Source organism: Corvus moneduloides, chromosome 14, assembly GCF_009650955.1.
Source record: "Corvus moneduloides isolate bCorMon1 chromosome 14, bCorMon1.pri, whole genome shotgun sequence".
NCBI lineage: Eukaryota > Metazoa > Chordata > Aves > Passeriformes > Corvidae > Corvus > Corvus moneduloides.
Genome location: NC_045489.1, coordinates 20,075,476 through 20,090,770, shown reverse-complemented (window position 1 = coordinate 20,090,770; position 15,295 = coordinate 20,075,476). Strand labels below are relative to the sequence as shown.

At 60.5% G+C, this 15,295-nt stretch overlaps 3 protein-coding genes across 4 annotated transcripts; all 3 read left to right on the top strand.

The window, feature by feature from the left end:
• The first annotated feature begins 242 nt into the window (after positions 1–242).
• Positions 243–2,581, top strand: RBMX2 (RNA binding motif protein X-linked 2). The gene is made up of 6 exons (XM_032123990.1): positions 243–339; positions 422–537; positions 618–669; positions 735–864; positions 965–1,145; positions 1,696–2,581. Exons 1-6 carry the CDS (start codon positions 335–337, stop codon positions 2,100–2,102), a joined length of 891 nt encoding a protein of 296 aa, XP_031979881.1. The 5' UTR covers positions 243–334; the 3' UTR covers positions 2,103–2,581.
• A 285-nt stretch (positions 2,582–2,866) lies between these two features.
• SLC25A14 (solute carrier family 25 member 14) lies at positions 2,867–10,275 on the top strand. 2 transcript variants are annotated; one of them, XM_032124183.1, is made up of 9 exons: positions 2,867–2,997; positions 3,088–3,235; positions 3,998–4,092; positions 6,148–6,233; positions 7,079–7,174; positions 7,511–7,635; positions 8,697–8,832; positions 9,183–9,263; positions 9,832–10,275. In XM_032124183.1, the coding sequence occupies exons 1-9, from the start codon at positions 2,934–2,936 to the stop codon at positions 9,871–9,873; spliced, it is 873 nt and encodes a 290-aa protein (XP_031980074.1). In that variant the 5' UTR covers positions 2,867–2,933; the 3' UTR covers positions 9,874–10,275. The 2 variants fall into 2 exon arrangements, with proteins under 2 accessions (XP_031980074.1, XP_031980075.1); XM_032124184.1 differs by having other exon boundaries at positions 2,908–2,997; positions 3,088–3,161.
• Positions 10,276–12,867: 2,592 nt separating this feature from the next.
• GPR119 (G protein-coupled receptor 119) lies at positions 12,868–13,848 on the top strand. Its single transcript, XM_032124379.1, has one exon. It carries the CDS (start codon positions 12,868–12,870, stop codon positions 13,846–13,848), a length of 981 nt encoding a protein of 326 aa, XP_031980270.1.
• The last annotated feature ends 1,447 nt before the right edge of the window (positions 13,849–15,295 follow it).

Below are 15,295 nucleotides of genomic sequence, written 5' to 3'. Positions count from 1 at the left end.
CTCGGCTCGGCTCGGCCACAATCGGTCCGGTTCGGCCCGCAGAGCTCGCTTACAATCGCCCAGTTCGGCTGTAATCGGCCCGGCTCGGCCACGCTCGGTCCGGTTCGGTGTGTAGCGCTCGGCTACAGTCGGTTCGATTCGGATACAATCGGTCCTGTCCGGCCGTGCTTGGGCACTCTCGGTGACTATTGACCTGACTCGGTTACAATCGGCCCGGCTCGGCCACGCTCGGCCCAACTCGGCTATAATCGGTCGACTCGGCTGCTCTCGGCTACGTCCGTCTCGGCTCGGGGCGGGGCGGTGCCGCGCAGGCGCAGTGCGCCTCGCCGCCGCCATGAAGTAGGTGTGAGGGCTGTGTGGGGGGAAGGCCGGGCTCAGGTCTGTCCCGCCGGTCCCGATGCTGACGGTGCCTCGCCCGCAGCCCCCTGACCAAAGTGAAGCTGATCAATGAGCTGAACGCGCGGGAAGCGGAGCTAGGCGTGCAGGAGGCGGTGTCGTGGCACGCGGAGTACAAGGACAGTGCTTGGATCTTTGTGGGTACGGAGTGGGCTGGGGGCGCGGCGGGGCCGGTGCTGTTGACCCTTTCCCTCGCTCCCTCCCTTCCCCTCTCCCCGCAGGCGGGCTGCACTACGAGCTGACGGAGGGCGATGTCATCTGCGTGTTCTCTCAGTAAGTGCCGTAGCCCCGGCCCCGCCGCCGCGGGCGCTGCCGCGGGTGCTCACAGTGTGTCACAGGTACGGCGAGGTCGTCAACATCAACCTCGTGCGGGACAAGAAAACCGGAAAGTCCAAGGGCTTCTGCTTCCTGTGCTATGAGGACCAGAGAAGCACCATCCTGGCTGTGGACAACTTCAATGGGATCAAGGTGAGTGGAGCTCGGGTGCTGTCGTGGCTCCCTGAGTGCTGCCTCACATGGGCAGCAGCCCCAGGAGCCGGGAGCTGCCCGTGACAGCCCGGCCCTGCAGATCAAGGGACGGACCATCCGCGTGGACCATGTGGCCAACTACCGGCCCCCCAAGGAGTCCGAGGACTGGGATGATGTGACCAGAGCCCTCCATGCCAAGGGCTGCGGGGTCAAAACGCCACCTCACAGCTCGTCTGACTCCCTGTCAGAGGATGAGGATGTGCCCGTGAAAAAGCAGAAAGGTGAGGAGTGTTCTTGGCAGGCTGGATCCCACGTGGGGAGTGCCCATGGTAGGGTCTGGAGACTTGAATCTGAGTGGAGAGAAGGCTGGAGGAAGGAAAATGGGCACAAAGCGAGGGTGGGAACAAGGTGTTGCTCCAGAGTGCTGAGGAGATGCTAAAAAATGAGAGAGGAGAAGGAGAGCAAAGAGGGAAAAGAGTCCTTGGGTCTGGAGAGGTAATTTCCACAGAGTGGGTCACACTACTTCTGAGGAAGGGCAATGAAAGGGAGGTTCTTGGCATTCCAAATGGTGTGGAAATGCCCCGCCTTGCTGGAAAGAACATGATGTAAGTGTTAAAGAGGGAAGTGGGATGGCTGCAACTGGAGGAGAAAAAGCCATGGTTGGAAGTGGACAGGGATCTCCCTGAAGGGGAAGCAGGCTGGGAAAGGGGTGGAGAGGGAGAATCCGTAGTGGAAGAGGAGTTGGGATGGTGCCATGGTGGCAGGCAGAGCCCAGGGGAGCGAGTTGCTCCTGGAATTTGGTCCATCCCAAAGTGTGACCCCTCATTCCAGAGAAGCAGCGGAGCAGAGCAGAACGGTCGAAGTCGAGCCCGCAAGCTGGGAAGCGGGCGAGCGCGGAGGAGCCGCATCCCAGGATCAAGATCAAGAAGGAGAAGGAGGACCCTGGGTACGAGCGCTGTGCTGGCGGCAGTGCTGACAGGAGCGCCGGGAGCAGGACGCAGCGGGACGAGGAGCAGCGGCGGCGCCAGCGGCACTCGGACAGGAGGGAGGACAAGAACTGCCACGAGCAGAGGGGCCAGAGCGGCTCCTGGGAAGAGCGGGAGAAGAGGGAACAGGCTGGCAGGCGGGGGGACGGGCACAGCAGTCGGCAAGACGCGTCCCCCAGGGGAGGCAGATCCCGGGAGCCCCATTCCAGGCACAGGGAGCGGGGCTCTGGCAGAGATTCCAGCCGCTGCTGAGCTCTGGGTGAGCGTTTGGGGCGAGGGAGGCCCTGAGCCTGCCCAAACCTGCTCCAAGCTCCCAGGATAACACGGCTGGACCCTTCCCCTGGGAGCTTCCCTTTGCCTCTCATCCTGCCTGGGCCAGGGCTCTCCACGCTGCCTGTGCTGCCGGCTGGGACAGGGGTTTGTCCTGCGACTGGGGAGGGTGTCAAGAGGCGGAGGCTGGGAGCAGCAGGATGCTCCCCTTCCCTAAATCCCTGGGACAATGTCCCCCTCTTGCACTGGGGGGAGAGGCTTCTGGGTGTCTTGTCTGGCCTCGTGGGCTGGGTTTGGGCCCTGTGCCCACCTGGCATCTCCTGGATTCCACGATGGAGCCGCAGGGCTGCACCGGTGTGTCGGGGTGATTTACCGTGGATTTGTTTAAAGTTTTCTTAATAAAAATTCTTGTTAGGGAGGAGCTGGTCCCGGGAGCAGCATTCCTGTCCCTGGGCCAGGGAGGAGGTGGCATCTGTTTTTCTTACACTGCTTTTGGGCTTATTTGGCTGGAAAACCGGGAACGCTGGAGTGGGGGAGTCACAGGGCGGAGAAGGGAGGGGCTTTACCTGGCTCCGGTTCCTACAACGAGAACGCCCTGCGGGCCGGCTCCGTGCCCGTTCCAGGCGCAAGGGGGGAGTCCTTCCCCGGGGACGCCCGGTGTGGGCTGGGGGGGCAGCTCCGGGGCTCCCCCGTCCCGGGGCCGGCAGGGGGCGCGCGCGGCGCGGCGGGGCCGAGCCCTGTTCCGGTCGCGGTTCCGGTTCCGGTCCCGGCCCGGTGGCGGCGGCGCGCGCGGCGGTGTCCGCCCGCCATGCCATGTCCGCGCTCAACTGGAAACCCTTCGTGTATGGCGGGCTCGCCTCCATCGTGGCCGAGTTCGGTGAGGCGCAGGGGCCGGGCGGGCGGGGCCGGGCGGGAGCCGTGCGCGTACCGGCGGGCGCTGACGCCGCTGCCGCCGCTGTCCCCGCAGGCACGTTCCCCGTGGACCTCACCAAGACGCGGCTGCAGGTGCAGGGGCAGAGCACCGACGCGCGGTTCCGCGAGGTGCGGTACCGGGGCATGTTCCACGCGCTGTTCCGCATCTGCCGCGAGGAGGGCGGCCGGGCCCTGTACTCGGGGTGAGCACCGGGCCGGGCCCGTCGGGGCCGGGGCCCATCGGCAGCGGCTCCCACGTTCCCCCGGGACCCCCATCCATCCGTGCCGGGACACCCACCCATCCGCCACGGCTCCTCCCCGCGGCCCGGCACCTCCTTCCACCCACCCGGGCCGCCCCGCTGCCGGCCCCGTGTCCTTCCCCTCTGGCTCAGGGTCTCCCACCGCCCGTCCTGGGCTCCCGCCTGTCCCGTTCGTCCCCATCAGCCCGTCCCGGGTTCCCCGTCCATCCCGGCATCCCCCTCCGCCCACCCCAGGTCCTCCTTCTGCCCACGCCGGGACCTCCCCCACACCCCGGCATCTTCCCCTGCCTTCCCCGGGTCTCCCCCACCCATCCCGAGTTCTCCTCCGCCCACCCCGGCCCTGCTTCTGTCGGCACCCGCTCCCCAGCCCGGGTCCCCTTTTCCACCTTCTGTCACGGCATCCCCGCGCTCCCTGCCCATCCCGGCCCCCCCATTTCCCGCACGCTGCTGCGCTCCCCTGGGATCCCTCTCGGCCTTGAACCCCTGAGCGGAGATTCCCGGTTTTCCCGAGGCGGGGAGCAAGGCCGGGGATGCGTGGGTGCCATCCCCTGGCACTGTGGCTGCGTGGGGCAGTCCCGGGTTATTCCGGGCACGGCTGCGTTTCTCGGAGCCGCCGCAGGGCCGTGCCCGGCCCCGGCAGTTTGCGGGCGGTGGGGAGTGGCCCGTGCTGGCCCGCAGGGATGCTCAGGGTCCGTTCCCCCTCAGGATCGCCCCGGCACTGCTGAGACAGGCGTCCTATGGCACCATCAAGATCGGGATCTACCAGAGCCTGAAGCGGCTCTTTGTGGATCGCATGGAAGGTCGGTGCTGGGGAGCAGCTGCACAGGCACCTCCCAGCTCCCCACACTCTGGGCTGTTTGTTTTGCTCGTTCCTTGCTCTGTCCTTCCCACCCCAAGATTCCCACAGGAATGGAGCTCCATTACTGGGCGCCGTGGTTTTGTTTGCCAGTGAGAGCAAGGATTGGTTTCAATCCCGATGGGAACCTCACTGTGCTCTGCACTGCCTGTGGTCCCTGCCCAAATACCTCCCTCCAGCCAGGTTCCTTCCTTTCATGGAATCATAGGAGAATCACAGAATCATTGAGGTTGGAAAAGACCTCCAAGATCACCAAGTCCAGGCTGTGCCCGATGCCCACCTTGTCCCCAGCCCAGAGCTCTGAGTGCCACCTCCAGTCCTTCCTTGGACACCTCCAGGGATGGGCACTCCAAACCTCCCTGGGCAGCCCCTTCCACCCTTTCCATGAAGAAATTCCTCCTGGTGTCCAACCTGAACCTCCCCTGGCACGGCTTGGGGCTTTGTCCTCTTGTGCTGTTGAGACTTTGCACCTCAGAACCAAAAATCCAAGGTGTCGTTCCTCAGGCTCATCTCTTTTTGATTCGTCTCAGGGAGACATCCCCTTCCAGCTGTACAGCAGATGTGTAACAGGGATTGGAAGCTTCAGGAGTGAGTGCTGTCTTCTCTCTGGAGCCTTTGAGTCCTTGTGCTGGGATGCAGCACTTAGAACAACTCCCAGAATGGTTTGGGTTGGAAGGGACCTTAAAGCCCACCCAGTGCCACCACCTTCCACTATCCCAGGTTGCTCCAAGCCCCATCCAGCCTGGCCTGGAACACTTCCAGGGATCCAAGGGCAGCTACAGCTTCTCTGGACAACCTCTGGATGGGAATTGTGCAGTTCAGATCTGTAGCTTTGGGCCTGACTGTAAAGGTGAGGTTCCACCAGTGCCCTTGACCTGTGCCCTCTGCAGCTCCTGCCTGGGGAGTGGAGCAGCACGAGTCTGGTGGGTGCACCCTGAGGGAGCACCGAGATCTGCAGGTGAGATTTTCATCCCTGGTGTGATAGGAGGGAATGTTGTAACACCATTCCAGCCTGGGAAAGCAGGATGGGCAGGCGAAATGCAGCACACTGATGGTATGGAGCTGTGTCAGGGGAGGTGTAGGTTCAGTATCAGGAAAAGATTATTTTCCCCAGAGGGTGCTGTGGCACTGCCCAGGCTCCCCAGGGAATGGTTGTGGCCCTAAGGCTGCCAGAGCTCCAGGAGCGTTTGGACAGTGCTCTGAGGCACAGAGTGGGTTGTTGGGGTGCATGTGCAGGGACAGGAGTTGAACTGGATGATCCTTGTGGAACCCTTCCTTCTCAGTAGATTCTGTGATTCTGTGACTCCAGAGGTCCTTTCAGGGCTGCTGTCCTGCTCCAATAACGCCTGTCCCTGCCTCGTTCTGTCTGTGTACAGGCCCCACATCCCCCTCGCTGTTCAGCCTTTTCTGCTGTGAGCTCCATGCCTGAATGTTTGTCTCCCTACAGGCCTGGGGCAGCCTGGTGTCCTCTGGGAAGTGTCGTGGTCAGTACCAGCACAGGCCTGTGCCTTTTCCCAATGTAACCATCATCCTAATACTGGGCCTCGAATCTCGGGCTATTCCCTGGCACTAATCACATCTAACTCCCTGCCTGGTCTTGATCCTCAGCTGGCTCCAGGTGGCTGTGTGTAGGCAAATCCAGTTGGTATCAGGGGAAACGCTGGGTTGTCCCTCTCTGCCTCTGTCCTGGCTTGTCCCTGCTGTGAGAAATGTGTCACTGGACACTGAAATCTCAGATAATTGTTTACAATTTTCACATGTCCCAGTGTTCTCATCAGTCAGACCCTCTGAGAGTGCATTGCTGAGTGTTTCAGCTGCCACCTTCTGTCCCTGGCAGGTGTGGGGACAGACCTGTCACGGGCTGTGGCACCTGCCCAGGCCCTGCTCCCTCAGCTTCACCGTGTGATTTAAGAACTGAGCTGCTCTGCTCTTCCCAGCCCTTGTTCCCTCCTACTGTGCCCCTTCCCATTAGGGTCTGACCTTCTTTCCTTGGTTGCAGATGAAACGTTGCTCATCAATGTGATCTGTGGGGTGGTCTCGGGGGTCATCTCCTCTGCACTGGCCAATCCCACAGATGTGCTGAAGGTAAGGGCTGCTCCTGGCTGGCTGTGGGACCTGTGGGAGGAGCAGCTCAGTGCTCCCTGAGCCACCAGTCCTGCTCATTTGGGGTTGTTTAATGAATGGGGACCAAAGCCCAGAGTAATTAACAGATGTTTAAAAACAGCTCTTAAAGGTCACAGAATCCTGGAACGGTTTGGGTTGGAAGGGACATGAAAAACCATCTCCTTCCACCTTCTACCATGGGCAAGGGCACCTCCCACTAGACCAGGTTGCTCCAAACCCTGTCCAACTTGGCCTGGAACACTTTCAGGGATGGGGCAGCCACAGCTTCTCTGGGCAACAAAGATCATGACATTTGTCCTGGTGAGGGGTGGAGGCTGTGTTGTCTGACCTGGGCCAGGTGGGCGGGTGGCAGCCAGCTGCTCCTGTCCCCTTGGTCACTGTGCTGGCACTGCCCCAGGGGCCTGCCTGTTATGTGGAGTGAGCAGAGCCCAGTGGGGACTGCCTGGGGCCCTGGGCTCAGGGTAGCCCTGCTTGGGGCAGAGAGAGCCTGGAGAACTTCCCCACTCTTCTCCCTGTGTAGATCCTCCTTCAGGGACTGCTTTCAGGGTGGGAAGGCCTTGTCCTCATGTCCCTGTGCTCCCACCCTGCTGCTGTCCCTGCCCCATGCCTGCTGCCAGCGTTGTGTTGTCCATGTGGTTTGCAGGGGGAGGGATGTGGAGAGCAGCGTGTGTTCTGAGCTGCTCTGTTCTCCCAGGAGTTCCATGGAGCTGCTGTCCCTGCTGTCCCTGCCATCCCTGCCCTCTGGGCAGTTGCTGCTGTCAGGACAGGTGTTGATGTCCTCCTGCTGACTCTCCCCTTCCTTTCAGATCCGAATGCAGGCTCAGGGCAGCTTGTTCCAGGGCGGGATGATTGGCAGCTTCATCGACATCTACCAGCAGGAAGGTACCCGAGGCCTCTGGAGGGTGAGCACCAACTCCCAGAATCCCCCACCAGCGTCAGAACTAACAGAAATCTCAAGGAAGCAGGTGCTCTCCTGCTGTTCTGTAGCAGGGAGCACCTGGAGCCCCTCCTGGCTCCTTAAACTGCTGCTTTGGTGGGGCAGAGTCTCTCCCAGTGTTGAAATTGGTGCAGAAGGTGAGGGGGTGACAGCCTGGCTCCCGTGTGCTGCGAGGAGGGAAGCAGTGTGGAGTTAATGCAGTTGGTGTGCCTGCAGGGAGGGTACAGGGAGGATTGTCAGGAGAAGGCCCCAGGAGCTGGGGGGTGTGGCTGCAGTTGGTGACAGTGTCCGTTCTCCACAGGGTGTTGTCCCCACGGCCCAGCGAGCTGCAATCGTGGTGGGGGTGGAGCTGCCAGTCTACGACATCACCAAGAAGCATCTGATCCTGTCAGGCCTCATGGGGGACACCATCTTTGCCCACTTCGTGTGAGTCCCTGCTGCAGGCTTGGGGGGGTGTGAAGCGGAGGAGCCTGGTGGGATTGGGAGAGGCCATGGAGCGAGTGCTCTGGAGCTGCAGGGAGCAGGGTTGGTGCTTCCAAAGGACCTGCCCAGTCAACTGGAGCAGGTCAGAGTCAGCAGCAGGTGTGGGATCATTAAGGCTGGGTAAGACCTCAAAGACCATCGAGTCCAGCCAATCCCCCAGCACTGCCAAGGCCACCACTAATCCATCCCCACATCCCAGAGAGACCTCCTCGGGGAAGGACCTGGCAGAAATCCTTTGGTGACATGAAATGCCAGCTTGGTTTCAGCTGGCTGATGACAGAAATGCTGTTGCCCTGGTATGAACCAGGCAGGAGATCCCTGTGTGTGGCTACCTGTAACAGTCCCTCAAAAGCTGCTCCAGTCCCTAGTCCTCACCTGGCCAGACCCTGTCACCTTGCAGCCCCTGCTGTAAGAGCCTTGAGAGAGGAACAGACACGAAGCTGACAGGACCCAGAGCAGGTGTTGCAGTCAGCCTGCTCTGGGCAGGGCTGGCAGAGAACACCAAAGTCCTTTTCCACCTCATGTTCCCGTTCCTCAGCTGCAGATGCTGCAGTGCTTCCATTGGCTTTGGGGTGAGGGTGGGGAGCACTGGACCCTCCGTGGAGGGGGAGACTGGCAGCTCTGTGATCCCTTCTGGGCCTTTGTTCTTCCTCCCTCCTTCCCAAAGAAGTGTTTGCTCTGGTGGGAAGGCTGTGCGCTCCCAGGGGATGCCTTCAGGTCTGTGTCACCTGGGCAGCACCTGGGACCCTTGCAGGGCTGCCAGTGCCCTGAGGAACCACTGTGGGCTCAGATGAGGGTCTGGATTAGCAGAGCTGAGCATTTCCCTCCCCGGAGCTCTGCAGGCTCCAGGTCTGCCGCTGCCCCTTTCCCAGATAGGAGCAGGTAGTGCAGCTCACATTCACTGCCAAATGCCTTTGATAAAATCCGGGGGAAGGTATTTAGTGCCTGTCTGAGCAGGAGTGGCCGTGTCCAGGGCTGTCCCCGCCCTGATTTGGTGTGTGCAGTTCCAGCTTCACGTGCGGGCTGGCGGGGGCCATCGCCTCCAACCCCGTGGACGTGGTGCGGACGCGGATGATGAACCAGCGGGCGATCGTGGGCAGCTCGGAGCTCTACAAGGGCACTCTGGATGGCCTCGTCAAGGTGAGGGGAGAGGTGGGCACACCCCTGTCCTGGGAGGCTGGCCAGGCACCAGCAGCATGCTGATGGGAGCAGCGAGATCCTACAGTGACACAGCCTGTCGTCAGTGAGACAGGAGAGGGCCCAGAGTCACTTCCCTGAGGCCATTGTCAGCCTGAGCATTCTCCCAGCCTCCTGGGACAGAATTCAGGCCGTGATGCAGTTAGCTGGGTTCAGAGGCTGTAAGTGGTGCTTCACACACTCGCACGGGCCTGTCTGCTCCCTGCAGCAGCTGGAGTGTCACGCGTGGCACTGGGGGGGTGGGCAGGGCATGGGCCTGATGTGTCTCCTCATCCACTTGTCTCTCCTCCCAGACGTGGAAGAGCGAGGGCTTCTTTGCACTCTACAAAGGCTTCTGGCCCAACTGGCTTCGTCTGGGTCCCTGGAACATCATCGTATCCTTCCCTGGGACACGGGGAGAACCCAGCTGGGAAGGGCAGGGCAGGGCTGACACCCCGATGGGCTGCACTGGGGACCCTACTGGGCACCTCTGATGGTTCCTGTAGAGCCTCTGGGGGCTTGGCTGAGACCTTCCCTGGCCTGGGCTGCAGGAGGCTCCTGGGTCGGCTCCTGTTTGGGAGGGAATCGTGGGGAACGTTCCGCTGCTGAGGCAGGTGCTGACCCTGTGCACGGCCAGTGCTGCTGTGTGCTGACCCCGACCATGCTGCCTGCTGAAACTGGTGGGGAATTGACTGTGAAGAGCTCCCAGTCTGGGCTTGGAGCCACCTCCCTCTCCCAGTGGTCTGGGCAGGGCTGGGTTTGCTCTGGGTCCGTGTCCCTGCTGCTGGCAGCACCTGTGCCCAGCTCTGTCCTGCCTGGGCAGGTCGGGTTGTGCTGCCTGGGCACGGAGCTCCGTGGGTGGGTTTAAGGAGCTCCCTGGGATGTCCAGCCCAGCTGCATGCTCTGCCCACCCTGCCAGGCAGCTGCCTCACATCTGTCCCAATTCCTTGACGTTCCCTTCAGTTTTTTATCACATACGAGCAGTTGAAGCGCCTCCCCTTCTGAGAGCTGCCTTCATCTCACCAGAGTCATCCTCGGGACTGGCAGCTGAGCTGTGCTGCCGCCTCCCTCTTCATCCCACCATCCCCATGTCGTGGTGTTTGGTACCTGTGGGCTGGGCTCTCCCCCAATGCATGGTCCCTGCAGCACGAGCTGCTGGGGGCAGCCCGGAGCCGTGCTCCCCACCCGAAGGTGTCCGCGTGCCTGGGCCTGCAGGAATATCTTCTGTGAAGATCTGTGCGTTCCAGTGGCCCTTGGGGCATTCCAGTGGCCCTTGGGGCGCTGTGGCTCATGGTTGGCAGGTGTGGGTGTCCTCCCGTGCCCGCGGGGTGAGGCTGGGGCCCGGGAAGGTGCCATTGTCATGTTTCTTGCAGAACTGTAACTTCATTAAATTATTTATTGACCGGATGGCTTGGGTTTGGGTCTGTGCTCCCTCACTGCAGGGGTGTCTGCCCAGCACAGAAGCTGGTTTTCACCACACTACAGATACCTTCATTCTCCATATATTTATATAAAAGCAATCTGTAGGATTCACTGCAGTAGTGATGTTTCTAAACCCAAGTTTGTTAGTGTCAAAAAATGACCCTGTTGCCCTCTCAGCTCAGTTTTGCCAAACCTCAGTCCCTTAAATCCCTGCTTACATTATTATTACTTACACTATTTTTGCTTAGATCATTTGCAAAGCCAGGTACTGTGCTTTAAAGGTCAGCTCAGCACTTGAAAATGGTGGTTCTGGTGCTGAGCAGGATATTTTGGTCACCCTCTTCTGTTTTTGGTTATTTTTTAACGTTCATGGCTATGGAAGCAAATAGTTCTTACGTTCCTGCTCCTTTTCCTCTTTGTGGGGTGGCTTTGGTTTGGATGAAGGTCCCTTTGTGACACAGCAGCGTGTCCAGGCTGAGCCTGCTGTGAGCTGAGATTCTGTGCAAGCCACACAAGGAATGTTCAGCCAAATCCCGCTGGGAAAAGTGGGAAGAAATTGATGTTACAAAGTCAGAGCTGCCTGGGGAAGCTGCAGGTGTAGGGAGGGCGACTCTACTGAGCTCTTGGACTGAAATCCTGCATTGAGCAGGGCTCTCTGCAGCGTCCAGCTCGGCAGGCTGTGCCAGGCAGTGTGCAGGAACACACCTGAGCAGTCTGTACCTGTTCCCCTGCACCCACAGGAAGGTCCAGGGTGTGGAACTCTGACATAGGAGGCTCCATGGAAACCAGTCAGCCCTCCCCAGGTGTTTAAGGCAGAAATACGTGTGGTCCTGATCCATGAAAGCCAGAAATGGCAGTAAAGCAGGACGGGGAGGCACTGGCTCCAGCCTGTACTTGCCGTACTGCCACTTCTCCCTTGTCCTTGATCTCGTTCCGGGGGTTTGGACCCTCTCCAACATCAGGGAAAAGGCTCCCCAAATGTCTCCCTGGGCAAACAGAAATGGTGGGTGTGTAAGGTCACCAGAACCCTTCCTGTGGCCACTTGCATTGCAGAGCCCGGGTGTTCCCGAGGGGCCTCCTGGCTCCAGAGCTGCAGCCAGTGCCCACCATTCCCGAGCCTGCTGCTCCTTCCCTCCCCGGGTGGCCCCTCCCGGCCTCTCCCCAGGTTACTGTTTGACAGAGAAGGCTCAGTCCTGCCCGTTTCCTGGCAGCTGGGATTTTTCCAGCTCACGAGGCAGAAGAGGCTTGTGACACTGTGTAGGGGCTGGAGCTGTCACTGTCAGACCCTGCGGAGGTCAACCTCCCCGGGAGGTGTGAGGGATGTTGTGGGATTCTGTAGCACAAGGATGCAGAGGCTTTAGTGAATTTCTTTGTTAGAGTTACTTCCTAGTCAGGTAAATACACTCATGATTAGCAGAGTGAGCGAGCGTGTATAGAACCATTACCTTTTACTGTTAGTGGCACTTACATAGATTTCATCGGAAGTATCACGGCAAAGATCATTAAACTCTCCCAGGAGTGAGGTCAGTCAATGGACAAAGTCTCTCTGTGGATATGACCTGGGTCATGGAGCCTGGAGTCAGCCTGGTGCTCCGGGGGGTCTGAGGGCTGTGCAGGGGGAGCTCTGGGACACAGAGAGGCTCTTTTGGGCAGTAGCCAGTTACTTCTGCGTGGATCCATGAGTGGGCAGAGGACACCAGCTGTTGGAGGGCCGTGGCTGCCTTCTGCCTGGATCCGAGGCCCCTCTGCAGGTTGTGGGGGTTTTTTGCCCTGCAGGTTCCAGCAATTCCTTGGTTTCCACCTCCCCAAGGATGCCCTGGGCTCCCTGTTGTGCTTGCCCAGGGCACTGCAGGTTCCCAGCTGTCAGTGCTGGTTTCTCAGGCTGGCAGATGTTTCTCCATCTGTATTTAAGCACACATCCCTTGTCAGTGCTTTTCACCACTGTAACCAGGTCGCCTTCAGAGCTGCTGCTCCAGCAAGGTGTCAGTGCTGTTCCCTTCGTCCCAGCAGGAAGAAACTGTCCCGGGTCTGGCAGTGAGCCCCAGGAGCCCCACGAGCTGTGCTGGACACTGGGAACTCTCTGTGCTTGTCCCCATTCCCAGCCCTGGTGTCTGAGCAGGCACTGCTCTGCTCCAGCCCCTGCTGCCTGGGGGGGACGGCCACCGCCCCATGTGCCACCGTGGCAGCTTCCTGCCCAGGTGCTCCCTGCTCACCCCCTGCTCCAGGGTTGTCTGGAAACGTGGCTGGAGGGGAGGGACCTCCGTGGGCACAGCGGCTGCTGCGAGTCCCACAGTCCCTTCTGCGGGCGGCTGCTGGCAGAGCTCTGCTTCCCTGAGAGACACCCCTGCTCCCCAGGCTCCTGCAGCTCCCTGGGCTCCCACTGCTCCCCTGGCTCCTGCAGCTCCCCAGGCTCCTGCAGCTACCCAAGCTCCCACTGCTCCCCAGGCTCCTGCTGATCCCCGGGCTCCTGCTGCTCTGGCTGCCAAGCTGCACCTGCTGAGAGGCCCCAGGTGAGCAATGCCTGAGAATCACGTTGGGGATGCACCATCCCTGTGCTGTGTCCCACAGGAGACAGCCATGGCCAGCCAGGCCCTGGGAGCCATCCTCGCCGGGCTGGCCTCGCTCATCATCGCTGCCAACGTGCTGGTGGCCATCATCCTGCTCTGCCACATCCAGAAGAGTGGCTCCAAGGGGCTCTGTTTTGTCCTCAATCTTGCCTTGGCAGATGCCATGGTTGGCTTCACAGTCATGGGCGTGGCCATGGATGAGCTTTCCCAGCCCTTTTATCCTTCCCAGAACTTTTGCGTTCTGAGAATGGCTTTCGTGACTTCCTCCTCTGCTGCCTCCATCCTGTCCCTGATCCTGGTTGCGTGTGACAGGCACCTGGCCATCCGGAAGCCTTTCCACTATTTCCAGCTGGTGACAGGCCTGCGGGTTGGGGTGTGCTTGGTGGGGCTCTGGCTGGTTGCTGCCGTCGTCGGCTTCCTCCCAGTCCTCATCCCGCGCTTCCAGAAGGTCTCCAACCATTGCAAGTGTTCCTTCTTCAACGTTTTCCAGCCTTCCTACCTGCTCACCATGTTCTGCCTCGGCTTCTTCCCCGCGCTCTTCCTCTTCCTCTACCTCTACTGTGACATGCTGAAAATCGCCTCGGTGCACGTGCAGCACATCCAGGAGGTGGAGCAGGCGGGGCTGAAGGGGGGCTGTCCCCCGCCCCGTGCCATCAGTGACATGAAGGCCATGCGCACGGTGGCCATGCTCATCGGGTGCTTCACGCTCTCCTGGCTGCCCTTCTTCATCGCCAGCATCGTGCAGATGGTCTGCCCCGAGTGCTTCCCCTACAAAGTCATCGAGAGCTTCCTCTGGCTGCTGGGGCTGGGCAACTCCCTCCTGAACCCACTGCTCTATTCCTACTGGCAGAAGGACGTGCAGCTCCAGCTCTCCCAGCTGGCTGCAGGTGTGAAGAGGAGGGTCCTGCTCCACCTGGGCAACGGCCGCTGTTTCCCTGGCAGAGACACCAAGGCTGTTCCCGCTGTGTCCTGCCTGGAGCTCCAGGACTGACTCGGTAAGGAGCAGCTGTCTTCGGCTTTCCAGCTCCCCTCCTGCATTGTGACCACGAGCTCAGGGCCTGCCAGCTGTGAAGGAGATCACAGATGGGTGGGACCAATCTGGATGTTAATTCCCAGACACCACCACGGCCGGATTCCAGCCTGCCCACTGCCCCACAACCCCCAGCACAGCTGGCTTGGCCGCAGCCCCGGGCACCCCAGGTTGCAGGTTGTCCCTGGAGAGCCTCCTCTGAAGCAGCCTCGTGTCTCCTGGACCAAGCTCTCCCACTCACTCCACAGGCAAAGCCCCTTCGCCCATCCCTGCCCAGCTTCCCCTGCCAGGTGTGCACCCCCTGCCCTCCCCTCTGTCCGCAGCACTGGCTCCATGGGCAGCAAACCCCCCGTGCCTGGGGCCGGTGTGGGCACAGGGAGGGCTCCAACCCCTCAGCCCCAGCAGCAGAGGCTGGGAGGGTGTGAACATCCCCAAGCTCTCCTGGACCACAGGCGTTCCTACTCCCTTCCCAAACCCACCTCTCAGTCCTACACAGGACTTTGTGTTTGTTTTGGGCTTTCGTGCCCACATGAAGCACAGGTGAGGGGTTTGGGCATGGGGAACACAGAGGGCTCAGCAGTGGCCCTGCCTGTGTGGGGGCTGGTGTGACCCAGGGCAGGGGGGGCAGCCCCAGGGCAGGGGGCAGCCTGGGCACTGCCATCACTGTTTACCCAGGCTGTAAAGGGAGTCAATGAGTAACTGGCTGAACAGGGAGAGGGAGGATCGGCTGCCTCAGAGGTCCCCACGAAGGAGAGCTGCTGTGTCGCACTCAGGATTTGGGACTGGAAGGGTCCCTGCACACCCACTCACCCCATGGGACCCCCCCTTCTGCCCCAGTGGCCAGATGGCTGCCCCTGCCAGAGGCTATGCTGGTATTTAATTGCTTCTCATAAAATCATTTCGTTTCATCTGCACGGCAAGAAAACTTCCCTTAGAAGAGGTTCATTTACTAAAAATGTACCCTCCCCTGAAAATGAGGGTGCTCTGCATGAAACAGCAGCTGTTCCCACCTCTGTTCTTGCCCCACTAGCAGACATGAAGGCTCAGGGCTGTATCCACTCGCATCCAGAACTCGCCATGGAGCTGAGGCCTTCCTGATCCTACAGAAAGAGACAAAAATGAAAGTGTCTTTAGAAGACCCCAAAACAAGAGCCCCTCTGTGGCATCCCCCTCGGCCTGGGAAAGGCCTGGGACCACGTACCACACGGCAGACACTCTTCCTGGCCGTGCCAGACGGACTCAGCCCGGGGGAAGGCTGCCCAGAGCAGTCTGGCTCCGTGGGCCGCTGTGTGTGGATCCAGCCCGGCTCAGCTCTGGGCTCAGTCCGTCACCTCCCCGCACCGGCGATTTGCTGCCTGTTCTTGGTGAGCTCTGCCGGCCGTGGCTTCGATCATCCTGCCCCACAGGG